General features: G+C 42.2%; 1 protein-coding gene across 3 annotated transcripts in view; it reads left to right on the top strand.

Annotated features, from left to right (window-relative positions):
- The first annotated feature begins 15,061 nt into the window (after nt 1-15,061).
- The window catches only part of RANBP17 (RAN binding protein 17), a 236,875-nt gene continuing 224,516 nt past the window's right edge, over nt 15,062-27,420 (top strand). For 2 of the 3 annotated variants that reach the window (XM_037127901.2, XM_037127899.2), the window contains exons 1-3: nt 15,062-15,221; nt 23,284-23,430; nt 26,015-26,105. In XM_037127901.2, the coding sequence (XP_036983796.2) occupies nt 15,204-15,221; nt 23,284-23,430; nt 26,015-26,105 (256 nt within the window). In that variant the 5' untranslated portion in view covers nt 15,062-15,203. Of the gene's footprint in view, nt 15,222-23,283; nt 23,442-26,014; nt 26,106-27,420 lie in introns of those variants that run through there. The other variant, XM_053656934.1, reaches the window with a different exon arrangement.

The raw sequence follows: 27,420 nt of genomic DNA, 5'->3' as shown, positions 1-27,420 counted from the left end.
ATATAGATAACTATTGATGAAATAGGGTATGTTCATCAATTACCTCCGCACCTGGAATCTGCTGCGTGTTATCACAAGCTCACACTAGCCGCTCAGGTATTTCAGAACGTGACCATTCCACTTAGTCTCCGAAAGTCCGTGGGTGCAGTTTTCTCTACTTTGATTGTTTCCGATTAGCAAAGATTTGAGGTCTCAAGAAGCAGATTCCCAGAATGAAATAGAGTTTCCCTAGCAATGTCCCCACTGAAGTAATGTCAACCCATTCTACTGAGATCATAGGATTGCAAACAAGAGATTCACAGTTTGCAGAGAGCACTGCAGAACCACCGGGTGTGCCGAAACTCCAGACTCCGGACAGTCCCATAGTTTAGCAAAGACAGTATCTTTGCCTAAGATCCACGTGTTCAACATGGTATCTTCAATCAGCTGTAACCTGTGACTGTGAGTGTGTATTCTGTTAGAAATGAGAAACAACAGTCATTTTCTCCAAAGTGATAGAATCACAGTAACACTTGAAGTCCTGTGATCCTGATATCATATTTATTATTAATGAGTATTCATTAGACTAAGTTTTCCAGTGTCCACTTTCTTTTTTTAATTTTTATTTATTTGTTTGTTTGTTTTTAGAAGAGAAAGAGAGGGAGAGAAACATCTATGTGTGGTTGCCTCTCGCACACCCCCTACTGGGGACTTGGCCTACAACCCAGGTAAGTGCCCTGACTGGGAATCGAACCCATGACCTTTTGTTTCTCAGGCTGGCACTCAATCCACTGAGCCACACCAGCCAGGGCTCTTTTTTTATTTTTAAAGTTAGGGTAGCCCTTCTAGCATTATTTTTAAGGCCCTCAAAGGCTAGGTTTTGGAAATTTTCTACATCTTTTGTAATTATTGATTGACAACTTCTCAGCGTGATTTGTGAGTGAGTGCCTAGGGCTGAGAAGGTGAGTCTGACAGGACCAGTGATGTCAGCAATCAGAGAATGCGAAGTCCTTCCATTCTTTATTTGGCCACCCCTCCCACACTCTGGTCTCTATGTAGATCATCACACTTTGTGAAGTTAAAGTATAAGAAAATGAATTCCAAGAGCAGGATTCTTTCAGAATCTTGTGGCAAGCCTTTCAAAATGAACCACGTTTACAAAAGCATGATTCACCATTACTCCGTTAATTTAGGTTAACACCTTCCTGCAATGGTCTGCATTCGCAGGCTTTGCAACATGAGCAATTATGATTTTCTTACATCCGTAAGAAACAATTTGTAGTTATTATACGATACACATATACACACTCAGCAGCAACAGGCTAAAATCCTTTCAAATATTTTCAAAGCTGCATTTTACTTACTCAGTGTTCTTGAGTCAAATAATACAAACCAATGTGGTTTAACAGTCCATTGAGTACGGTTTTTGGGGGGTTTTGGCAGATAATATGACGAGTTAAGTTTGAACTTGCATCACACTAAGGCAGTGGAAAGTCTGGGAGACCTTTTTTGGGCAAGACGGGTAGATTTGTCATGAGTGATATTAGCACAGAGTATTGTGAGTCTATGGAGTTGGGAAAATTAAAAGGCCAACTTTACTGATTAATATTAGCTGGAACAATGGAATCATATTAGAATTGCCTTTAGCCAAGTAATTGATTGGTGGACAATTGGGGATTAAACCTAAATAGGTTTGATTTATTTAAGTCCAAGAAAAGGTTACTATTGTTAGCAATCAAAAAGTGACTCCAAAAGAGGAAAAACAAAAAAGAGAAGTACTAACAGATATTGGGAGCTTTTAGCACAAGCCAGGACAAAAAAAAAAAAAAAAAATTGGTGGTTGGGAGAGCTTAGCTAAATCACCCATTCTTTATGAGTTTCTTGCTATAAAATGTACTCCCTCATGTTGAGAAGCGACAGTTTAACACCCGTCCACTTTTTGTTTTATTTCTTAACCCATTTATTTTTGATTGGATGTTCACAACCTAATACTTCCAAAGGCGACATAGAGTAGTTTTGTCCTTGAAAAGGGGGATTTATGTGATTTCTGGTTTTCTATTTGGTGCCCTTGGCATTGACAAGCCTGCTTTCCCAGGCCAAAAAAGAGAAATCACTTCAATGCCAACTGACTGATGGCCCATTCTGATTTCCTGAGATTACTACTAATGAAAAAATACTTAATATTAAGACATAAAAACTATGGGATAGAAAATTTATAAAAGCTTTTTCCCTTTATAGGATCGTATCAACCATTAAATAATTAAACCATGTTAGCTTGTCGCAATTGCTATGCAGACTGGAGTGAATAAACAGTTAAATAAGTGGGCAAGAAAATTTATATAGCTAGATTAAACGTGGCTTGTTTTCCTTTTCCTGGGTGATAATAAAGTGATTTCTAAGAGTTGTATCACTTAAGATAAAACTGAGCTATGTGACTATGATATTCCAATATTTTTCAGAAAGAATTTTTAGTATATGCAATTAAATATTAATGAAATACATATGCATATCTTAGAATTTTATCCTCTAAATGCATGAAAACATCTTCTGAGGCAACTTGTAGAAGTTTAGGATATTTTAATATAATTTTTTAATTAAAATAAGACCAAAATAGAATGTACCATATTCTTTGTTGTTGTATTTCATTTCTGAATAAAGGATCTATTTAGATGCAGCTCCATTATTGAAATAAAATGATAAAGCTAGTTATGGCACAATGGGGAAATATTTGCAGACAGATAAACATTTAAATCTGGGACCTGACGCTTAACCATGTGACTGACCTGGGCAAGGCGCTTAACTTCTTTGAAGTGATCTGTAAAATGAAAAGCCTACCCATCTTACCACCTGATCATGTGAATAAGAAATGTACAAAGCTTGGTACATAACTGTTCAAAAATATGTTTTCCTTTCTCCCCTCCACATTGTGAAAACAAGGTCCTAGTATACTGTTTTTATCCCTTAGGTTATAGTATAGTATAAAAAACAGCTTTTGTATTTTTCATATGGTCCTTTTTTGTTAACAGCTTTGCTGAGATATAATTCATATGTTGTCCAATTCACTCGCTTAAAGTGTGCAATGAAATGGCTTTTAGTCTATTCACCCAGCCATGCATCCATCACCGCAATCAAATTGATCCGCCATGATCAATTTCGTATTCTCATCCCCCTCCAAAAGAAACCACCCACACCCCTTAGTCATCCCCCTCCAAACCTCTCACCTACCCAGCCCTTGGCAATCACTATCCTACCTTCTGTCACTCTCGGCTTCCCTAGTCTTGACATTTTATATAAGTGAAATCATACCCTTCGTGGCCCTTTGCGACTGATTTTTTCCTTAACACCATCTTTGCAAGATTCCTTCATGCTGTAGCATGTGTCGATACATTCCTTTTATGGCTGAAGAAGACCCCTTTGTATGGATACAGCACATTCATTGATCATTCTTCCATCGATGGGTATTTTGGTTATTTATACTTTCTCATTACTAGGAATTATACCACTAGGAATATTTATGTGCACATTTTTGTGTGGGCTTGTTTTCATTTCTCTTGAGTGTACGCCTGCAGGCAGAACTCTTTTTTTTTTTTAACATTTTATTTATTTATCTTTAGAGGGAAAAGGGAAGGAGAGAGGGAGAGAAATATTAATGTATGGTTACCTCTTGTGCATCCCCTGCTGGGAACTGGCCTGCAACCCAGGCATGTGCCCTGACTGGGAATCGAACCGCAATCCTTTGGTTTGTAGACCGCGCTCAATCCACTAAGCTACACCAGCCAGGGCTCAATGGTAACTCTTTATTGAACAGCTTAAGGAAATTTTAGACTGTTTTCTGAAACATCTGCATCATTTTCTATTTGTACCAGCAGTGCGTGAGCGTTCCAGTTTCTCCACATCCTCGCCAACACTTGCTATTATCTGTTTGATGGTTTTTTAAATAGTTTTCCTAGCGTGAGTGAAATGGTGTCTCAATGGGGTTTTGATTTGCCTTTCCCAGTGGCTCACGTGGCTGAGCATCTTTCCATGTGCTTATTGACCATTTGTAAATCTTCCTTGAGGGAGTGTCTACTCAGATCCTTGGTCCTTTCTTAATAGGGCTATTCGTCTTTTTATTATTGAGTTGTAATAGTTCTTTATAATTCTAGATATAGTCCCTTATCATCTATGTGGTTCCTTTTCCCTTATTTTTCCCTATCTTCCCCCTCAACACGGCCCGTCCAATTTAGTATGAACATATTCACAACTTTCATTTTTCCTGAGTGTTTTAAAAATTGTAACACAAAAATGCCCGCTCTAAATCATTTATATCTGATTGAATGACAGGCACCTCTGAATAAGTTTATGATGCAAGGTTTCTGTGTTATATCCCAAAGAGGGATTCCTCTTTTCATGCTGTTTAAATGTCACATATTTTTATAACAATTTTGGCTAAAAGCCTACTATTTATGTGAGTAGTTTTATAAGCCCTCAGTTATTTATGCAGTGGAATTTAAACATGCACAAATTATTTCCCCAAATATTTCTTTGAACACGAGAGCCATCTTTGACACAAATTTCTTGCTTAATTTTTCTTCCTTGTAGTTCCCGTTGTTTCTCTGCCTCCTCAAAAATAGAGAGGACTTCAGTCACTGAGGTCATTTTTGGTTGTGAAGTTTCAGCCTATGGGACACCACATCTGGAGTGGAAGAAAAGGGCAGACAGAATGTTCCTCCCGGTGACGACAGGCCTGTCTCGATGCAGGTGTGTGAATTACGTATACAGGGCAAGCAAGTAGTCAACGTATTCGGTGATGCTGTTAATGAATTCTCTCCCGCAGATCACATTTTATCATGCAAGTTTGAAATAGTGAAATGTTTCTAATCATCAGGCAGTGTACAAACCACTTCCATGTTCCAGGTGTCAGAAGATTTACAAAACCTTTTCACCTGTCTGATCCCCTCAGTATGACTTAAGAGGTCTTTGCATGGTGAGCGGGAAGACAGGGTGGAAGTGGCGGGGCAGTGTTTCTCAGAGGGTGGCTCAAAGATCACAGGGGCATCTCGACACCCTGGTGAAATGGCCAATGAACTGAAAGGAGCCAGAATGGGTCAGGATACAGGGGCTGTGCCTCACGACTCTTCATTGTGAAATAATCATCCCAGTTGACCCTACTTCACTCTAAAGCTTGACAACCCCGGGCATAGTAAGCAAATAAGTAAGTAAGCAAGTAAATAAATAGCATAATAGCATAATATGCTTCAGAATGAACAATACTGTGATAAAATGATCTCTTGAATCCAATGCCTCACCTTCTCAAAACATCTCAGAGTTCAATAGTGAATATACGTCAGTCCCCTAGAACGTAATCTTGCCCAGAGTAGGTATTCAATGACTGGTGATGACCTTTACGTGCAGAGAACAGGGCAAGCAAAGCACCCAGGACAATCGTTCTATGCAAATTATTACTGTATCTGTGTAGAGGGTGTGTGTGGGAACAGTGATAGGAAAAGTAGGACTGGGTGAGAAAAGAAGACCATAAACTCAGAGGACAGAGTCTGGAATTTTCACAGCAAGCTGTGAAGTCATTGAAGAGTTATTTTTATTATAACGACTTTCAAATAGCCTCAGAAGTAGAGAGCATAGTTTAGTGAAACTCTATACACTCATTACCCAGATTTCATAATTACCAACATTTTCTACATTGAGTCATCCATTCCTTCTCTATTTTGCTTATTTTTACCAAAATATCTTGAAGCAATCCCAAACTTTCCTGTTATTTTACTTGCCATACCTCAGTGTACATCTATAATATACATGATACCTTTGTACATAATCAGCATACCTTTATCATACCTAAAAAAAGTTAACAATATCTCCTTGTTATCTTGTTATCATCATTTATCTATCTACCACCTGGTCCATTACCACATTTTCCCAATTGTATCAAAAATGTCCTTTTACAGTTTTTTTTTTTTTAAAATAGGCTCCAAACACCATCTACTTATGACAGTTGGTTAGTAGGCTTCTCAGGTCTAATCTAGAAATGTACCTTTCTTGCATCGCTGCTTTTTCCATCATTGACTTATTATAGAAACCAGATGGTTTGTTTACACAGAATACTTCAGCACTCTGGATTTATCTGTGGCTTCCTTGGGATGGGGTGGCCAATTTAGTTCCTATAAATGCATGTTTGCTCTGGAGACTTACTTAGACTCGGGTTCAGTGGGCGTGAGCCCATTGTAGAGTGTTGCAGACTTCATGATCCATTCCGGTAGAAGACACCCCAGATCTGGCTGTCCCTCTTTGAGACATGCTAGTATTGGTCACTTGTTTCAGGAGGTAGAAAACTGATTCCACTATGACAAAGTCCCCCATTACCTTCCAACAGATCATTTCAACCAACTGATGATTATTGCCCGCACCAATTCTTTCATTAGGGGCTATAAACCAGCAACGTTCTAATTCTAGCATCCTTTCCGTGTTTATGGATCAGAAGCCAAGTTCTGGTTGGTAGCCGCACTCATTGCCATTGGGGCGTTGCTGGTCTGAGGTACTCTTGGTGGGGAACATATGTACGTACACACAACCCCCTAGGTTTATTTCTGTCTTTATCTTTATATTTTGAAAACCATGAATTTCACTGGTATTTCTAATTCCAATCTAACACCACAGGGTTCATTCTAGCTTTCTCTCTTTCCGTATTTGTAACTCCCTTCTCCCACAGTGAGAAATCTGGCTTGCATTCTTTTTAATATAGTTATTTATTTCCCCAGTGCGTGGCCAGTCTCCCAGCTCAGCTGCCAGCTCTTCCCATCCGTGGATATCCTCTTCCCCTTTGTAGGGTGGTTCTCACTGCTTGTCAGGGCACCCCCTGCATGAACGCCACTCACCCTGTGCAGGCTCCGACTCCCCACACCTGGCCAGCCCTTCTCCCACCCCACAAGGATGCCTCTCACAGCAGGTCTTTTGGGCTCCAAAATCTGAGACTGTGCCCCCCTCCCTCACCTCAATGCATGCATACCCTCTTCCTAGCAACTGGGCTCTGAAACCCCACCATAGACCAAAACTCTGCTTGGACGCCCTCCTCCCCTGCTTAGTCTCTGACGCCCCGAGGACCGCTGTCATGCTGGGTGCTCTCCTCACCCCATTCAGGCTCTGATACCCTGGCCAGCCAGAGCACCCACACTGAAGTCCTCTTTGCCCTGCTTGGCCCAGGGTGGCTCCCCCACACTCCTTCTGCCACAGCTGGTGTGGGCCTTGCCCCACCCTACTAGGCAGCTCTAGGGCTAGCACAGAGCATGGCTTGACATTTTATTCTCGAAAGTGTCCTGCTTGAACAATAAACTCTGTGGTCAGTTTATGTATAGGACAATGTGGAAAGTTTTTCTAGGGGCAGTTTTTAAAATATGTCCCAAGGGCAAATTTTTGTCCACCACTCCTAGTCATAGAGATGACTGATAGTTCACTTAATATTGCTACCATCTGTTTTTCTTATAATAGTGAAAAATATCAGGCAAACCTAAACTTCTCTCAGTAGAGGATTTATGAAATATACTATGATACACAAGCTCTATCTAGAAAAAGTCCAGCCATTGTTAATATAATGAGGACAGTTTGCTCTATATCAATGTAACCTGGCAGCCAAGGGGAGTGGACGGGAATGTGCATGTGTGAACAATGACGACTTCACTGTACTAGTCAGTGAGGGTGGTAAATGCCATTGAGTGAGCATGTGCACTGTGTGGCCATCTCATTCAATATGACTGAGCGTGTAGAACAATGAATCTGCATCATGTTTTGCATTAAGCTTGAACATTCCTCTGTGGAACTATTTGGATGATTCAGAAGGCTGCAGCTATGGGCATCTGGTGATTAGCAGCTTCATCATGCAATGTGCCTGTTCAGACATCACATCTCATGCAGTTTTTGCTGAAACACCAAATCACGCAGGTGACTCAGCCCCCCTACAGCCCAGATTTGGCGCCCTGTGACTTCTGGCTTTTCCCCAAATTACAATCACCTTTGAAAGGGCAGAGATTTCAGACCATCAGTGAGAGTCAATAAGATATGATGGGGCCGTTGATGGTGATTGGGAGAACTGTGTGAGGTCCCAAGGTGTCTACTTTGAAGGGGACTGAGGCATCATTGTCCTATGTACAGTGTTTCTTGTATCTTGTATCTTCTTTAATGTATTATTTTTCATATTACATGGATGGATATCTTCTGGACAGATCATACACACATACACACACACACACACACACAGACACACACATACACCCACAGTATATATATATAAATATGATGGTCTTGCAAAGAAATGAGGTAATCCATAGTACTGACATTGAAAGACACCTAAAATATATTTCTGTGCTGCCAAAGTGAGCACCCTAAAATATATTGTTAGGCAGCAAAGGTACGATGCAGGTTTTAGCATGATCTCATTTGTACGAAAGGAAACATTTTCCCTACATACGTATGTGCAGAGACACATGTGTGGAAGGACACATACCGCTGTATTAACGTGGGTTACTTTGAGGGGCTGCCACTCTTGGCAACTTTTACTTTTCATTTTATACAATTTCGTGTTATTAAATTGGATATAAAAACCCTAGATCTCTTCTGTAACCAGGAGAGAACGATAGAAGTACTCTTTTAAAATAAGTCACTGCAATTTAAAAAGGCACACTGTGGGCGTCAGCATTGATGATCTCTCCGGAGCTTCTCAGTGTGACCTAACCTAACCCTGGGGAGGGCATGAATGTGTGTTGGGGCGGGGGAGATGAGAGGCAGAAGGAAGGAAGGAAAAAGAAGAAAGTTGGCGACTCGGTTTTCCCTGAGCTATTCCTCAGCTCTTTCATTTTTCCTTATAATAAGAGACTTGCCTGGTCAGCTGGGTATCCTTACAGTGAATTTAAAACATAACTCTTAGCAAAAGGAAAATGTTGACCCCTTAAGGAAAGGGCTTAGTTTCTAAGAAATGGCCTCGCATGCCTGCTCGAAGTAATAATACTGTACGAGGGACTTAGTTTTATATTTTAGTCCAAATTAATTTTACTCGAAATAATTAAATAGTAAGGCTCTCCTTGATAAGGCCTAAATGGATTTTATAGAAGTCTTTTAGAGGGAAGCACTTGGAAGCGGAACACGGCTATTTCTGGGAAGTCGCAATGTGCATAGAACGGGCTGTGATGGGTGGTCGCTCTTTTTTCCCTTCCAGTTGACACATTTGATACTCTCCACTTCAGTTTGAGACTACACTATTTAAAAAACTACATATACAAGATACACACACTTTGCCTTATTGGAAAAGAGATTTATGGCAACAGTGCCTGGCTGGTCGAGTGTACCTTTTCTATTGATCTCCTCCCCCTGCCCCACCATGCCTCCCATCAGCAAATTTTAATAGCTACCTCTTTAATGGGCACATTAATAAGCATTAACAGTACTCTGCTTAGGTCTAATTTTTCATTATAAGTGTTTCCTCGGATTATAAATATGAGTAACGTACATTTTAGAAAGTCTTTTTTTTTTTTTTAAGATTTCATTTATTTACTTTTAGAGAGGGGAAACGAGGAATAAAGAGAGGGAGAGAAACATTGATGTCTGGTTGCCTCGCTCATGCCTGCTACTGGGGACCCAGCAGCAACCCAGGCATGTGCCCTGACTGGGAATTGAACTGGTGACCCTTTTTTCTACAGGCTGGCACTCAGTCCACTGAGCCACACCAGACAGGGCAGAAAAATCTCGAAAACACAGAAACGTTATAAAGAAAAAAGAAAGTCACCTGTTAACTCCACTATTCATAAGAGAGCACTGTTAGCATTTGGGTTTTTTTTTCGTATTCTGTTTCATTCATTTTTCTACGCCTTTTTTATTTGATCATAATGATACAGTGTTCCATTTGGCCTTTTATTTCACATAGAGATCGTATAGCGTAGGATTCTCTGTGATTTTACAAAGCTCTCCCGTAATTTCTAACGACTGCAGGGGACTCTGCCAAACACTGCACTGTCGTTTACTGAACTTTTTCCTGTTATTGTGTAAGTCATGCTATACTCACCATCATCACATAGTAAACTTTTTTTTTGAAACTTAGGTTATTTCCTTAGACTCACTTTCTAGAAGTTGGAAGAAAATGACAGACATTTTCAAAGTTCTCGATGTAAACTGCAAAAATAGCTTTCAGGAAGATCACACTGTTTAATTTATCTAATAGTATTGCATCAAGATGACACTGTATCATGATTCTGCTTTGCAGTAATTTTAAGGATGCATTTTTACATAATATTACTAGGTTGCTTATATGAAAATGCATTGCACTATATATTATGTGAAAGAACTAATATGCAAATAACATAAGGCATTATACATGCTAGCTATACTAAAGCTTATTCCATATAGCTATGTATGGAATGAGAAATATCACTTAATTTTTATTTGTCAACATAATGGTACTATGAAGACATAGCAATATACTTTTACTATAGCTAGCATGTTAAGAGTATAAAATCATTTGTAGAAAAGTATGTGTAGTTTTTAGTACATGCGTAATAAACAACATATGAGATAACTCATATCCACATTACCAGTGAGAAGAAATTGTTTTGTTACTTTGGTTTCACAGTTGATATTTAAATAAATAGAGTTTAAGATGAATGCCTTGACAAAACAAAGATATAATTGAAATCAACCAACATGAAAGAAATGTACACAGGTAAATATTTTCTGCAACTGTTGTTTTTTTTTGGGGGGGGACAAGTTTAATATAAATTTGAACTTTTTGGATGCATTCTTCTCCCATTTCTCTTACTTGCCCGCACTTTGCTGGATTCCCTAAACTTACTGAGGCATTAAACAACCTCACTCAGTGTATTTAATAAAATTACATTCATAAACTAAGTTAAGGAAAATGTGTACTAACATTTCCTATATTTTCTTTACATGTGTGACTAAACAAATGACTGGCCATAGGTTTCACATTTTAAGTATTGCTAAAACAAAAATTTAGCTTATGATAAAATGAATTAGAAATGCTGTTAATGTCACCGACTTCAAAATTCCTCGAGAGAGAAGCTGGGTGAGGTAGGAGGGCTACTGAGGAAATAGCTAGCTGGGCTGCAAATTTACAGATGAAAAATGTCTAGAATAATTGACTCTGATTGAAATTATAATTCCACTCCATTAAAAATCTCAGTTTCAATATTATATTCAGAAAATTATAGAAATTTATTTGATAATAATAAGTACTATTTATGTAGCACTTACTTGCCAGGCACTAAGAACTCTATAAGTATTATCTCATTTCATCACGACAACCTATGAGGCAGATACTATTAGTCTGCATTTGACAGGTGAGGAAATGAAGGCATGGAAAGGGCAAGTAACTTCTCCAAGCTCACCAGCTGGTAACCGATGCAGTTGGTACCCAAATCCAAGTTGCTTGGTTCCAGTGTCTGGTCTCCTAACCACTGTGCTCTACAGCCTTATCTCAGTGTTACTTCTTATACAATTTTTTAATTATAGACTTACTGTTATTCTGATTTTAGGAAAAACAAATCAAAACTAATATGTTAGGTGAATCTTCTAAGGTTGCCAGAATTACCAATGCTAGTTGAATCCCCAGCAAAGATTCAAGGAGCAAAGATCCATCTGTCTTTTTTAGAAGACTTGTTGGCAAAAGGTAGATGATTTTGTAATTCCCGCAGGCTCTAAAGTTCCCTACTTTAATTGAGTTTTGTGATAGAAATGAATTGTTTGACATGCTGGCGCATTTTCTGTGCTAATTTTAATAACTGCAGTGACACACTTCTATCCTAAATTGTATTTATTGACAAATACACATGGAGTTGAATGTTTTGTTGATAGAAATCATGAAAAGGAGAGCTAATTGAAAACAGAAACAAATCTTAAATGGTCACTCAAATTTAAAGGGGAAAAATAATTGGCGTCTCATTTTCAGAATTACCTGGTGAATCAGCTGCTGTTTTTATTGCAACCGCTTATTTGCTCCAAGGATATTCTGGAATGGGGAAAAAATATCAAATGATCAAATGTCAAGCAATTTTTCCTCCCTTAAGGACCTAACATTTGAGGTAACAGAAATTATTGGCACATTGCAGGTCAGGTCCCTGGCTGGGGACATGCAAGAGGCAACTGATCAATGTTTCTCCCTGGCACATTGATGTTTCTCTCCCTCTCTTCCTTTCTCTCTAAAAATAAATTAAAATTTTTTATAATAGAAATTATATGGCAGATGCAAGAGAGAGGTCAGAAATCAATGTTGGTTCTTGGAATGTGGGAGTCAGAAATGTTGGGATGTGGGAATGGCAATGAGATTGTATATCAAAAAGGCTGGCACGTGAAAAGAAAAGTTAGAATACAGAAATCAAAAACTTTGGGATATGGGAATTAAAAATGGCAGAATGAGGGTATTGAATATCTTAAAATTTAGGAGTTGAGCTGTGGGCATGAGGATTCATGGGCTGTGGATGAGCTATGAAAATCAAGAATGAAAGGTAGAAATAATCTCAACGTAATAGAATAGCTTATGCTGGATTAGACTTCCCACTGAAAACAATGATAAAAACAGGACAAATATTTAACAATTATATTATATATAACTATAAATAAATATATTTAATGATAATTTAACACATTAAAACCTATATGCATAGACACACATGACAAATACATACATATTTAACAACTGCTGGAAGGCAGTAGAGAACAACAGTTAAAAGCAGGGTTTGATTGACTTCAATCTTTGAAAACATTCAGGGCAAGATTCATGTTCACCTCAGTTTCGCCCCACCCCCCAGAGCATTTTCCAGTTGGCTCAAGGGGCAACAGAACTAGACAGCCAGCAGCAATTTCAGTAGGCTAGGAGAAGACATGGGAGTTGGGTAATAAAAGCAGCTAGGATTTGAGGGGCAAAATTCTAGAGAGGAGGGAGCTATAGAGATGTGAGCCCCAAAATCTGTGTACAAATTACCCTCAAATCATCAGTTGATTCTTTTTAAAAAAATATTTTTTAATTTATTTTTAGAGAGGGGAAGGGAAGGAGAAAGAGTGGGAGAGAAACATCAATGTGTGGTTGCTTCTCCTGTGTCCTCTAGTGTGGACCTGGCCTGCAACCCAGGTATGTGCCCTGACTGGGAATCGAACCAGCAACCCTTAGCTTCACAGGCTCGTGCTCAGTCCACTGAGCTACACCAGCCAGAGCCATCAGTTGATTCTTAAGATGCACATGCACGGAAGGACTTTAAGAAACTCAGGAAAACACTATCACCTAGAGAGCTGAACAGAGATTTTAACAGCTGCACAGTATTGGGGAAATGGGAGTTCAAGTTCAAGCCCAAAAACAAGGTGGAGGGGCCTTGGTAAGCATCCTGGGATTTTAGTTGTAAGATCTAGTCAGGACCATGACTTTATAAGCATAAAACCAAGCCTCAGTGGGATTATGTGATTCACTGGTCTTCTATCTGCCTATTATTGTAGGAAAACTTAACCCTCTTTGAAGAAATCTGGTATCATCCAGAGTCTGAACAATTTTTCTTCCATGCTGTCTGACATTCAGTAAGAAATTATGAGGCATGCTTAAAAAAATAGAACCAAATACAAAAAAACAAACAAACAGGAGGACCTAAAGGTGATTCAGATATTGAAGATACCAAATAAGACCTTTCAATAATAAAGTTCAAATGCTCTAGAACTGAGAGGAAAGATAAAATATTTCACCAGAGCCTTTGAATCACACTTAAAGAATGGAAGGGGAGAAGTCAAATGAAAATTCTGGAACTAAAAAACATAAATAAAAATAAGTATTCACTAGTGGGGTTATGTAGCAGCTCAGATATAGCAGAAGAGAGTCTAGCGAATGGGTGATAGGTCAGTAAAAAATAAGCAAATTAAAACACCCTGAGGAAAAAAAGACCAAAAAAAGCCCCCAAAGAGTGTAAAAGACATATGGAATACTAAAAAAAGGTCTAACATATATATAATTGGAGTTCCAGAAGAAGAGAGACAGAGAAAGAGACAGAAGCAATACTTAGAGAAATCGCGGGTGGGAATTTTCAAACACTGATTTAAAAAAATCAGATTTTATATTCAAGTAGTCTTAAGATCCCAAGTGGGATAACACATACAACCACACGCACACAAACATACTCATACAATTACTACAAAAGCAAAAGAAAAATTGTAAATCATCTAGGGATGGGAAAAGGAGACATGATACCTTCAGAGAGGCAACAATCAGACTGCTGGCTAACTTCTCAACAGAAACAATGGCGATTACAAATCAAGGGAAAGACATTTTTTAGTGCCAAAAAATTAAAAAGCCAAAATAGAATTCTATACCCAGCAAAACTATCCTTTAAAAATGTAGGTTAAATAAAGAGGTTTGCATGTTAATAAAAACTGAGTGGATTTGTCACTAGCAGACCTGAACTTAAGGAAGTCTTACAGGAGTTTTTCACATTAAAGTTCAATGATCCCAACCAGAGATGTCAAACTTCAAGGAGTGATGAAGTACATCAGAAAGAAGTGAGTGTGACCCACTTTTGTTCACATAAATTCTCATTCCAATAAAATAATTTGGTTTAAAATATAAGTTTATATTAAATGAAATATAGACAAGAGGTGAGCTATAATTTTACAACTCAACACCATGTCCGTTTAATTTTAATCTAAAACAAGTTTAAAAAAAACAAAGTTGGGCTCTGGGAGTCAGAGGTCAAGGACAGAAGTTAGCACATAGGAATCAAAATTTACGGCTGATTTTGTTATGAAAGGGGGCGTTAGGGGACATGAGAACTCGTAGAGATGTAGTAGTTAGATGCCAAGGGTAGTAGTTGTGCTGTGGGAGTTAGGGATCAGGAATCTGTGGGTGATGTAAGAGTCCAGGGTCACGCCTGACAGTTGGGTTGTGGTGATTGTGTCAAAGGACAGAGGTACGAAATTAACAGCGGTTGAAATGAGTGCAGAGGGCAGTTGAGATTCCCGCCCCCAGGCTCCGCCCTCTTGCCCCGCCCCCAGGCTCCGCTCCTATCGCCCCGCCCCTCACGTCAGGCCCCGCCCTATCCAGCACCTAGAACCCGGAGACCACGCAGCACTGGCGAAGAGCTTACGAGCCAGCGGCGCAGGGATCCCACGGGCTGCTCGTGCTTTCTCGGCGCCTGCCTCCTCTCCCTCCCCTCGGGCTCCGGGCCGCGGGCCGGCACCGCCTCCCGCCTCCCGGGAAGATGGCGCTGCACTTCCAGGTCAGTGCGCTCTGTGGCGAGGGTCCCCGCTCCACCGCCACGGGAACCCGCGGGACTCTGGGATCCGGAGGCTGAGGGCCGAAGGCGGCGGCGGAGGCCGCGGGGCTGCGGACCGGACCGGCGTCCCAGGGACACGGTCACTGACTGGCTGAGCTGTACACCACGGGCTGGAGGAAGGGGTGGCCTGAAGGGGGGGGGTGGAGGGGCAAAGGCCAGTCTCGGAGGTCGTCCTTGGGGGGGCTGGGGGGCGGTGCGGACCCTGGAGATCGGCGGGAAGGGCGGCTTTGGCGGCCCCCAGGCAGGTGGGAACCCAGTCCGGCTGGACAGCCTTCCCACCGCGTCGCCGGCCTCAGCTCTGTCGTCAGTCAACACACTGTTGTTGGGACAGAGCTCGAGAAGGGCCCTGAGTCCCCGAAGGTGCCGCGGCAGCAGTTAGACTTTAACTGGCCGGAGCGGGCAGGGGCTGTGTCTGTAGGGAGTTGGAGGCACAAACCCTGGCCCGGCGTGCGCAGGGGAGCGTGGGGATGCCAAGGATGTTCGAACAGGAAGGTTCACACATTCTCGGGCTCCCCGGGCGTGTGCTCCAGTTATTTATTCAACAAACATTTATAGAGCTCCCCACTGTGTCTTAAGCACTGTGCAAAGTTCTGGGATGAAGGATGACATCATTTTCCCATGCCTGCCCTCACTGAATGCATCATTATTACGGTACATGTGAAAAATGGTGTGATAGAACTCATCAGAGGCTATCACGGGAACACTGAGAAGGGGGCAGCCCACCAAGTGTGGGAGGCAGCGCTGCCAGGCTTCTCAGGAGAGGCTTTGAGCTTCTCGCAGCTTCCATTTGTCCACTTTTTTATTGAATTCCAACTTTGCTAAGTATTGAAGATACAGCTGTAGCAAAACTCGATGATATCCACTGTCAGGGAACTTGCAATCTAGTGGTTCTCCAAAGACTTGTAGGAGTTGGCTGGGTGAAGAGGAAGGGCATAGAGGTGAAAGGACCATGTGGGCCCAGGCAAAGAATTGGGGAAGAACATGGTGCAGCGCAGGAAGTTGGGTCTGGCCAGAGTGGAGGAGTCATCGCAGAAGGGATGGAAGCAGGGGAGGCTGTGAATGGCAGGAGACACGCGGAGGGGAGGGGACGAGGGAGGGGTAGGCAATTTCTGGATGTGATAACAGTGTATCCAAGTGTCACGTACTCTTTGTAGACTTCCTTGGGTCCCCCTGTTATCACACTGACTCATCCCTTAACCAGCTGCTCCAGGGTGTTGATGGGTTAGGAGGTGGTGAGCCCTACACATGGCCTTTTGACTCATTGCCCTTTTAAGGGTCTCCAGGTCAAAATAATGTGATTTATTAGCACTTTATAAAGCGGCCTCCCTGGGAACTTTTCACAGGAAGAATCTCACAGGTAGGACTTAGGGATTGTAAACAGGCAACCAGATGTTAACCATTCAAATCTTGAGGGTAAATTAAAATCTATGGCGGAAGTTTGGGACATTTTCAGATTTGGAAAGGTGATGCATAATAGTTATCACTCAGTCCTGGAAGACTACTTCATACTTAGGTAGAGCGTTGGAAAAATTAGTTGCTGATGCCCAAACTGCCCATACTGGTTTCTTAGCCATGTATTTCGGAGCAGCTGTGGGCAGCCTAAAAGTGGAATTGGACAAATAAAAGATCAGATAGTTGGGGGGGAGGGGCCGAAAAAAACTCCAGAACTTCTCACTTTGAATTCTTTTTAGCCTATAGGATCATATTGTTGTTCAGTCAAGTCAAGGAGCATTTCTTCATAGTGATAACCAGTCCCTAGCATTTTGAATTTTCATATGCTTGTTGTAGATTTTTGAGCCCCACAACTAACTTGAGAAGCATGCATGTAGGCATATATTTTATTCCTGAATACACTGAGTCTTAGAACAGCTGTGACTTGCCCAAGCTGCAGGGTGAGAGTAGACCCAGGAACTCAGAGTTCTGTGTTCTTTCATGCCTGTATTTTACCGTCACCCAACACAGCAGACAGTTGGACATTAGGCTGTTGGGTTGAGGAGTAAAGAAGTGGGTTTGTGTAAGGTGGGGTTAAGGCTCTGCTCCACGATCTTTTCCCCATCATGGCATATACAAAAATGCTAATTGGGTAGCTCATTGACATAAATTGCCCTCAGCCAGAAGCCTGGCTGCAAGGGGGCAGCGGAATCAACATCAGACACACCCATCACCCACTTAAGGTACACGCATTCTGGTTCGGGAGCTGTGAGTGAGGGCGCGCCATCCAAAAGGAAGTAATGGACCTGGCTTATCTGAGGGGAGGCAGTCCAGATGGGGGTCAAGGAGCAGCGTGAGGAAAGAGAGTTGAGAACAAGGAAGATGTAGGGTAGTGCATGGAACAGAGGGACCTTGACAAGAATCCGGAGAGAATACTGTGGATAATATACGCAACCTAGCTGGCCCATTTTTTTTCTCCTTTCTCTCAGGATTGTTCCAGAACCAGGGACCACAGTCATGCTTGTTAATACCCAGCCAGGCTGTCTGATTTGATCTAGATGTGATTGTGAACTGTTGTACTTGAACTCGATGGTGAAACGGGGTTTAGGAATGGCCTTCCTGGCAGTGCGGACTTGAACTGGAGGAATGGTGGACAGAGGACAGTTCTATCACCGTCAGTGACCGAGACAGTATTTACAGTCCAGTGTGGATCGGCTGCATGCCGGACACTGGAGTAAGCTTTCTCTCCTCTTTTCTGTCTTAGTCTTGACAGTTATTTTGGAAGGCGGATATTATTCCAAACTAATATTTATCATGTTCAAAATGAGGTTTAGAAAGGTTAACCACTTTGCACGAGGTTACTTAGTAAGTAAGTGCCAGACTCCGAAGCTCCCACTCTTATTCCCAAGGAAACCAATTAAGAATCCAGGGCACTGGAGGCCACAGTCAGAAAATGTGGTTTCATTGCTGTATTATCTGTGAATATCACAGAGATGTGAAGCCTTTATTTAAAAAGAATTGGTGGGGCTTTGTGACAGACTAGATAGATCCCTGGAGTCAGCCACACTTCAAGAGCTCACTTCTGACACTGACCGTGTGTGGGGGGGCTTTCCCAGTACCACCCTCGGGCTTGACAGTTTGTCGGAAGGACTCAGAGAGTTCACTGGATGCTGTCATACCCGAGGTTGCAGTTTATCACCAGGAAAGTACACAGATGGAAGCTCCTTAGAAGAAGAGATGCACGGGGTGGAGTCTTGAAGAATTCCAGAAGGACTTTTTCCTTGTCCTCAGGACGCACTGCTCTCCGGGCAAATACGAGGGCAGTACGCACTGTGTATGGCAAACCAGGGAAGCCTGAGCTTTGCATTTTGGAGGTTTTATTGGGACTTCATCACGTAGTCAGGACTGATTGATTGCCCATGTGATTAATCTCTGTCCTTTAGGGAAACAGATAACATGTAATCCTAAGTCCCCACCCGAAAATGGGTGGTTGGCATTTCTGGTGTGGCCAGACCCCAATTTCAGACTGGGGTGGACCTCACAAAAGCATTTCTATCGGGTATGACCTAGATTATCCCTCAGAACCTGGGGGCAAAGGTCGGACTTTTCTTTGGGCAGGACCAAGCTCTTAATTATGGAGGAGGGACTACCAGGAATGAAGAGCCAAAGATAACATCAAGATTGCAAATCTAGCTTCTGGGCTAGACCTCTGGAGCCGCCAAAGGGAAATGAAGGGACTGAGTGGATATCTGTAGGGAATATATTCAATTTAGTTTCTGACATTTGGGGGTTGTTTTCAGCATCTTTCTGGCTTCCCAAGAGGAAGACATTTGTAGGCAAATTTAAAGATGGTGACAGAGTTGACGGTACGGACTGGGACATCCTCTGCAGGTTGACGATGACTGAAGTGAAGGGTGACAAGGTGGCGGTGAGGAGACGGTGTGTACATGGGGCCTGAAGACTTGTATTTGGCTCAAACTTGACCATTTACTCATGTTTGATCTGGAGCAACTTATGTATATAGTTGATCTCTCGCCGTCAGTATGTCTGTGAAGTATAGTAGAGCTTTGCAGGAGTCTGCTTTTCAGGATCGGTTTGAAAAGTGAAAGAGGGAAATCCTTTCATAAACGATAAAGCCCTAACACAATGCTTATCCAGCTCATTGTGGAATAGTTACAAGAGGTCCAGGAAGAAGCCAGGGAAGCGCAATAAAGGGAGGAAGAAACAAAGAGTTTGTGGGAAATGCAAAAGTGAATACAGGCATTTTTTAAACTAGTGGTAATCAAGAAGCTTAATTCCAGAAGGCAGGAAAGATAAAAGGAAATAATTGAAAATAGTTTTAAATTGAATCGAGGTGGGATTTTCGTGGTTTGTTTGTTTCTTTATTTTATTTTATTATTAGGGGACATTTTCCCCCTAGGAAAAAAGCCTTCATTTTTTTTAGTTTGTTGAAGTATCATTGACAATAAACTGCACCTGTTTACACTCTGCAGATGGATGCACTTTGACATTTGTATAGACCTGTGAATCCGTGGGTGAAGTCAAGCTGATGTGCTACCCGTCATTCCCCAAATGTGTTGCTTCCTCACCCCCCTCCCCCGCCAGAGGCCACTGAACTCTCTGGCACAACAGAACCTTATGATAATCATTCTCTTTGTCTGGCGTCTTCTTTTTTTAATCCTTACCTGAGGACACGCACATTGGTTTTAGAGATAGGGGAAGGGAGGGGCGGAGAGAGGGAGAGAAACACGATGTGAGGGAGAAGAATCTACCAGTCGCCTCGCACATCTGTCCCTCCTGACCGGGGACGAAGCCTGCAACCCAGGCATGTGCCCTAACGGGGAATCCAACCCGAGGCCTTTAGATTTGTGGGATGATGCTCCAATCAGTGAGCCACCCCGGCCAGGGCTGTGTGGCTTCTTTTACTCAGCATTTACCAGTGGATAGATACATGTGTGGGAATTACTGTAAAGAGGGAAGTCGCGGCGTTTAGGGTTAGTTGTGTGTGCATCCAGTGCAAAGGCCAGAAATAAGCCCAGAATAACTTGGAAGCTCTTTATTTATACTGTACGCAGGATTATGTCATTGTCTCTGGGGCCGTGGAAATTGGGTGCTGTCTGTTTGTATTCGATAGTTGCTCTGTGAGAGTTAGGTGATGTCCGATTCTACTTGTTCTACCCATTAGTTATTTAAATGGACTTACAATGTTGATATTAAGCCTTGTAGAAGCTTTAATAACTCAAACCTGATTTGTCAACCAATCGAGAAGGGAGTCATTTCTTTGAGGCATTCTCACGTTAATCATATTCTCTGACATCGGTGTATAAAACGAAGATGCAGATTCATCAATTCACTGTGAAAAATAAAAGTCTCTACAGAGAGATTCTTTGGGAAATCAAATGCTAGTCAGAAGATTGCTTGGTCAGTCGGCAACCTCACCATGCTGTGGGTTGAACTGTTTTACAGGTTTGTGGAGTGCTTTTCCATCCGACGGAGGACCCCTGTGCAAGGATGCTTTTCTCTGGAAGGGTTTGCTCTGCCAGGCATGTGTTTAATTGCAATGATTACAATGAGAGAATAACTTGATTTTTTTTCTCCTTTGTTTCAGTCTTCTGGAAGCAAAAGTTCAAACCTTTCTATCTCGCGCTGTCTTTCAGTTGTTAATCATTCAAAAATACCTGTGGGGGACAAATAGGTCATTGGTGACAGTTTAGACCTAAACGTAAATACACTCCTGACTTGTTCTGTGTTGAGGATCTCTATATCAGTATAAGAACATAGGCAAAGTACTTTTCAGAGCTTTTCCAGAATCTTTCCCAATAGATTTACTAGGGTGCCATTGAATTGATTGATGTTACTTGCACTCGCTTGGCAGGGCTGTTGTGTCCAGTTGCCACACACCGGGTGGGTAAAAACAACAGAATTAATTCTCTCGCAGCTGAGGAGGCCAGACGTCTGAGCCGACGAGCGAGCAGCGTTGGTTCCCTCTGGAGGCCTGGGGGGGGGCTGTTCCATGCCTTCCTCCCCGTCCCTGCTGGCCGCTGGCCATCGCTGGTGTCCCCGGCGTGTAGCTGTGCCACTCCAGTCTCCGCCTCCTCCTCCACTTGACCTTCCTCCCTGTGTCTCTGCCTCCAAAATGTCCCTCTCCTTTCTCTTATGAATCGTTAGATTTAGGGCCCTCCCTGAAGCCGGTGTGTGTGATTTCATATCCCGAGATCCTTTTTGGCAGATTTGCAAAGACCCCACTTGCAAATGAGGTACCAGGGGTTGGGACTTGGACATGTCTTTTAGGGCCATATAATTCCATTCCTTGTAATATTCATAATAAACAATCGGCCTGTATAGTGTGCATTGTCTTCGAAAGTTATGCTCCCTTCCCTCATTTAATCTTCCAAACAGACCTGCGAGGTAGGTAGACGCTGCCATTAGTCTCTTCTTGTTGCCTTTTGTATTGAAACAGTCAGGTCTTGTCACTCTGGCCCAGTTCTTCTTGTACGCAAAGTCTACTTCTTCTAAGACTCTTAGACTGAGAATGTGGCAGGCCCGTTTGTTATTTAACTATTCTGGGTATGATCAGTTCTGAAGGCCAGCCCTTCAAGTTTATCCGGTGAAGGAAGATTTCTGAGCTTGCCTCATGAAGTATGAGAAGGAAAGGGGCGGCTCCTTTCGTTTTTGTATTTCTTATCCTTGTGGAAAATCGGGGGATTTGCAGGTGTGGGTGAGTCGTGCGTTCTCGGCAGATTTCGCTGCTCTGAAGACTTGCTGGACCATCTGGGGTTGGGCGGGGGGCGTTTAAAATGCGGTTCACTTGAGATCCTTTATTTTATTTTATTTTTTCCTTTATTTGAATTTATCCACTTGAAGCCTTGCGTTTGTATTTTCATTTTCACTCCAGCCCAAGATTCCCATGCCTGGGATGTTGGGCTCTGACCTGGGGAGGGAAGCAGAAAGTGCTGGGAGGGAGCCAGGAAGGAGGGAGAAGTGAGCAGGGTCAGGGAGGCAGGGAGGCCTCATCCCAGTGCGTTCCTGTTAGTCAAAGGCGTCCATGCACTGGAGGGAGCGTTTGGACCAGTGTGGCTGCAAGGCTGCCCCCCAAATTCAGGCCAGAAGGGACACAGAATAGCATTCTTCCTATGCCCACCTGACTTTGAAATCTGTGCCAGTGGTTGTCTGTCTTCCAAAGAATAATTCTCTTCTGACCCAAGTTCCAAGGGAGTAGTTTGTTTTAGTAGGACGCCATTAACAAAGTTCTTTAAAGCTGAGAGGAATGCTGAAGTCGTTTTTAAATGTGTTTCAGGTTGTATCCGCGCGTCCTGTATTTTCAGTTGAGATGATATTTATAAACAGAATGAATTAATCTTTGCGCTGTAAAGTAGGAGCCTCCGATAACTAGTTATTACACTGCCGGTCATCACACGGGTCAAGTGATACTTCCTGAAAATCATGCGAAAGTTTGCCTGCAGCAGTTTGGAAGCCCCAAATCCGCACGCATTTGTAATGGTCTTTTCTTTTTTATAGAAGGCACCATAGAAGTTCTCGCAGTTTGAGAAAGACTGTATCTCAGTGTTGTGTCTGCAGCTTGCCTGTAATTCCCCCCACCCATCTCTTTAGCTTCATCAGGCAAGGCCTCCTAGCTGCCCCTTGACCGGTCCTACTGGCCTTTTAATGCCCTGAAATGATGCAGCCTTGTTCTGGGCCCTGGGAGATGCTGTTTCTTTGCCGGGACTGTGCTCCAGTATTTTTTTGTCTGGTTCACCCTTCCAGGTCAGCATAAACATTATTACTTCAGGCAAGCTTTCCCCAACTCCTTGGATTTGGCAAGTCCTCCTCTTTCTATCCTCTTGCTTTTCCATCACAGAGCTATCCGTTTTTAATGAAATAACCTGGGGGTAGCAGAGACGCCTTTTTTGTTCACCTCTGTGGCCGCTGGTAAGTAGAGGTAGCTCCGTAAGCGTGTATTGAATTGATGAACACAGGCTCGATATCTGTAACCCTGTTCCCTGTTTCCTGTGATCAATACATTTGTCTGATTTTTTTCCACTTAAATAAAATACTCACTTTTTTTCTTTTCAAGAGTTTGGCAGAATTGGAAGTATTATGCACCCATCTCTACATAGGGACTGACCTTGCACAAAGAATAGAGGCCGAGAAGGCACTCCTGGAACTTATCGACAGCCCCGAATGCCTCAGCAAGTGTCAGCTGTTACTAGAACAAGGAACGGTAAGTATTTGGTAAGTGATTAATCGTAAAAGATCAGTGGATATATGCCATTCATTCCTAATGAACTCGTGTCGGTAGTGATGATGACTGGTATTACCACGTCTTTTTGCTACTGTTTATTTCATTGTCAGAAAGCTGAATCAGAGAAAGAATTGGAAAGCCTGAATGAAAGCACACTTAGAGGAGGGCGCAGGAGGCAGAAATAGGCAGGAATTGAAATAGTTTGTTGCTTCTGCTTGGCCCCTATTTATGTATCATATCAGTGGGCAAAAGTTACGTTTTTTAAAAAGTTGACTTGACAGCTTTAACAAAAAAATCTAAGGTGGGAGAGGCAAGTTGTAATCGACTCTGAAACAGGAAGGAATGATTCGGGGGGGGGGGGATGCTGAGGACCTCTTGCCTCCCTCCCTTCTGGAGTTTCATAGCCTTTCATTCAGCAATTAGCAAATACTGCAACGTAATGGGCGCTGTACTACCTGCTTGCTTTAAGTTTGTGCACTGAAGCTACTCACAGCTTAGTTGAGGGGGCGGAGGTGTGTGGAGAGCTCTGAAATGACACAGTGAGCAATGCAGTAATGACCGTGTGGTCTAGAGCAGAGGTCAGCAGACCTTTTCTGCAAAGTGCCAGCTTGTAGATAGGTCAGACTTTGTGGGCCAAGAGACAGAATCAAGGATCTTCTGGAAACATGTCTATACGAAGAGAGAAAACAAATTTCCCCTCAAAACAACTTTCACTTAAAATGTGATCATTGAGTCCAGTTTTCTTCATATAGGCCTGCTAATGGAAAGAGTGGAATTATCCTTTTGGGGGTCACATTTTGCTTACTTGGTGTTCAAAGTTAGTATTTCCTGTCATCAACGTTGATTGCAAACGTTCATCTGTTAACACCGATCTGTAATGAGACTTTACGTATTTCATTTTTGAAAATGCCTTTTCACATAGGTTCTGACAAATATTGACATCAGTCCATGAGCATACGTTTTCAATTAAGCATATTCATCGCCGAGAAGGCGTTTATAGAATTCTGCTGAAACTTCTCTTGACACTTGCCTTTTAGAATGTGAATACGTTGCTGATTAGTCACTTCCCATTGAAGGTCGGGTGGAGGCGCCTCAATTGCTCAGCTAAATGGATTTTAAAATATGGAAACTGTTTTTGCACTTGCAACCCAGGGTCTGAAAACCGCTGCTGGAGCTGCTGGAACTGTCGTTTGAGCTCAGAAAATATATCAGGAGCAGAGAGCTAGCTACTTATTGTAACTTCCGACAGCGTGGGAGCATACAAAGCAGCTCCGTAAAACCTGGGCTTCAATGTCCATAGCCGTTGAAGTGACTTTTACTGCAGGATAAGCTTTGTGAGTCCTGACCGCTGTTTGCCTTTTAGGCCATTTATAACTTGAGGTTGAAGTCTTTAAGAGGCATCAAGTTTGCAGCAAAAGCCAATTTCTTAAAGCCATTCAGTGTTCAGCAGTAGTGGCTTAGAATGGTTCTTCTCATTCAGAAAAGTTTCAGTCTCTGCCCTGAGTTAAAAATAAAAATTGCGACGGAACTCGACCACTGCTACAAGCTACTGAACTAACTGGGTGCAGGGCAAGTCAGGATTTCCAGCCTTTGTGTCTGGTAGAAATTCACAGAAGTGGAGATAAGCTCACGACAGTGCACAGAAGTCCACAGTGAGCACCTCCGCTTCACGGCGACAGATGCAGACGCTGACTGCAGAGTGTCCGCTGATGGTTAGTGCGGTGACGAGCGCAGTCCTGAGACTCCTACATCCGGGAGCCCTTCTCCGCTCCACGTACTTTGACCCCCACTGGTGACACCGCTCCGCAGATACGACTTCAGGTTGCACAGAATTAGTGCGTTCTCAACTTCTTGAAGCATATTCTGGCCTGTAGTTTCACGGATTCTTTGGGGGTTAAATTTTTTTTTAATTAAAGTATAATTTATTTTTATTTTACTTATTTATTTTTAGAGTGAGAGGAAAGGAGGGAGAAAGAGAGGGAGAGAAACATCAATGTCTGGTTGCCTCTCATGTGGCCCCCACTGGGGGACTTGGCCTGCAACCCAGGCATGTGCCCTGACTGGGAATTGAACCCCGATCCTCTGGTTCACAGGCCCGCGCTCAATCCACTGAGCTACACCAGCCAGGGCAGGGGGTGAATTCTTTAGTCACTCCATACTTAGCATTGATTTCTGGAATAAGCATGGGCAGTGTCAGTGGCGTCTGTCACCTCCGAGAGCACTAAGGGGAACCTCAGGTCATCTGTCTTGCTTGTAATCTGCTTTCAGTGTCGCTCAGGTATCTTCACCTGCGCGTTGTTCGCACCGAAAGGCTAGTGGTCTGAAGTTCATTTTCTCCGCTCGTATCTCCTTGGCTGCTGCAGTCAAATAATGGTGATTTAATGAACTCCATCGGTGAGTGGCTTTCCTTGTTTGGCTCACAGATCAGCCACTTGAAGACTTAACTTCGGTTGCGGCCTTATTTTCTGTTTTTGTAAAGAGGTTCTGCTGCGACAAGATACTTGCTTTTAAATGTTATGCTTTTTCTGTTTAATAACAATAATAAATGTTATCGTTCTTTCAGACATCCTATGCTCAGCTCCTTGCAGCAACGTGTCTCTCAAAACTCGTTAGCCGAGTCAGTCCTTTGCCAGTTGAACAGAGGATAGATATCAGTAAGTGGTTTAAAATGCCTTTTATCAAATTGTATTTATTTTCCTGTTAAATATGCTAAACTGTTATAAGTGTGCAAGTTATCTGATTCTGTCATTTTATAAAGACGAGTGGTCAAGTCTCCTTCACCCATCTGGTAACGAATGATGGTGATCGTGCAACCACGTGTAATCGAACATGCTTTTGTGTAAATTGATACTAAATAACAACTAGCATTGTATTTTGTGCACTATTTACGAAGATTTGCACTGTTTTATTTTAGCTGTTAAACTTGGAAGGTTGGCACTGTTGTACCCTCATTCTATAAATGAGGTAATCAGATTCGATATAAATGAGGAAATCAGATTTGATAGGCTCTGTAATGTGTCCGGGGTCTCACCGCTGAGAAGAAATAGAGCTGGGATTCAAACCCATACAAGGCGTGCGGACCTCGTGTTCTTAGTCTTGTCTTAACTTCATTACAATTAAATGATAAGAAAAAAGTCAATTTTCCAATATTTCTCAGGATGCTGTATGTAAATTACTTGAGATACATGTATAAAGTCAAAAGCAGGTTTCTGAAGGAGGTTGGGTAGAAGTGGAAGAGGCTATGGGGGGGGATAACTGGTAGTGGGAGAAATACAATAAAATAAAAATAATTAAAAGTTAAAGGAGCAGATTTCTACTTATTAGGAAGATACTGTATATGCAGATGAGTAGTACTTGAGTTGTAGTTGGAAGCTGATTCTATTAAAGGAGCAATGTATTTGTCATAAGTAGTGTATTTTAAGGAGTGTGTGTGTGTGTGTGTGTTTGTGAATTTAATTTTTATATGAATAGAGCTCTAATAATTGAGATATGAGATTTAAAATTTTTTTCCTTATTAGAAATACATTATTGATTCATTTCTTCTTCCTGGTCTCAAGGTTCTCATTCATCTTTGTGTATCAGAAACATTAAAATATGTGTAGTGGGTCTTTAAGATCAGTTTTGGAATGGATCGTGCAACAGTGCGTTATTTGCCTCGCGTATTAACTGACATTTCTCTAAGCAGCAGGAGTCACAGGCCCTGCAGAAAACCCTGAGGAGGACTCACCCGTGCCCTCGTGGACGTGGGTGCTCAGGAATGCAAAAGAGAAACTCACCGTTTTAAAAGCAAGGGCTTAAACATTATAAACCTAAGTCACAAAACGTTGTTTTTGTTTGACTTTTATACACACACACACGCACACATTTTAAATAGACTTTATTTTTTAGAGCAGTTTCAGGCTCACGGCAAAACTGAGCAGGATACAGAGTTCCTCTGTACCCCGTGCCCCGATGTGCGTGGCCTCCCCC

This window comes from Artibeus jamaicensis, unplaced genomic scaffold (genome assembly GCF_021234435.1).
Source record: "Artibeus jamaicensis isolate MK-2021 breed Jamaican fruit bat unplaced genomic scaffold, CSHL_Jam_final scaffold_3151, whole genome shotgun sequence".
Lineage (NCBI taxonomy): Eukaryota > Metazoa > Chordata > Mammalia > Chiroptera > Phyllostomidae > Artibeus > Artibeus jamaicensis.
The sequence above is the reverse complement of the archived record's forward strand: the minus strand, read 5'-3'. Positions and strand labels throughout refer to the sequence as shown.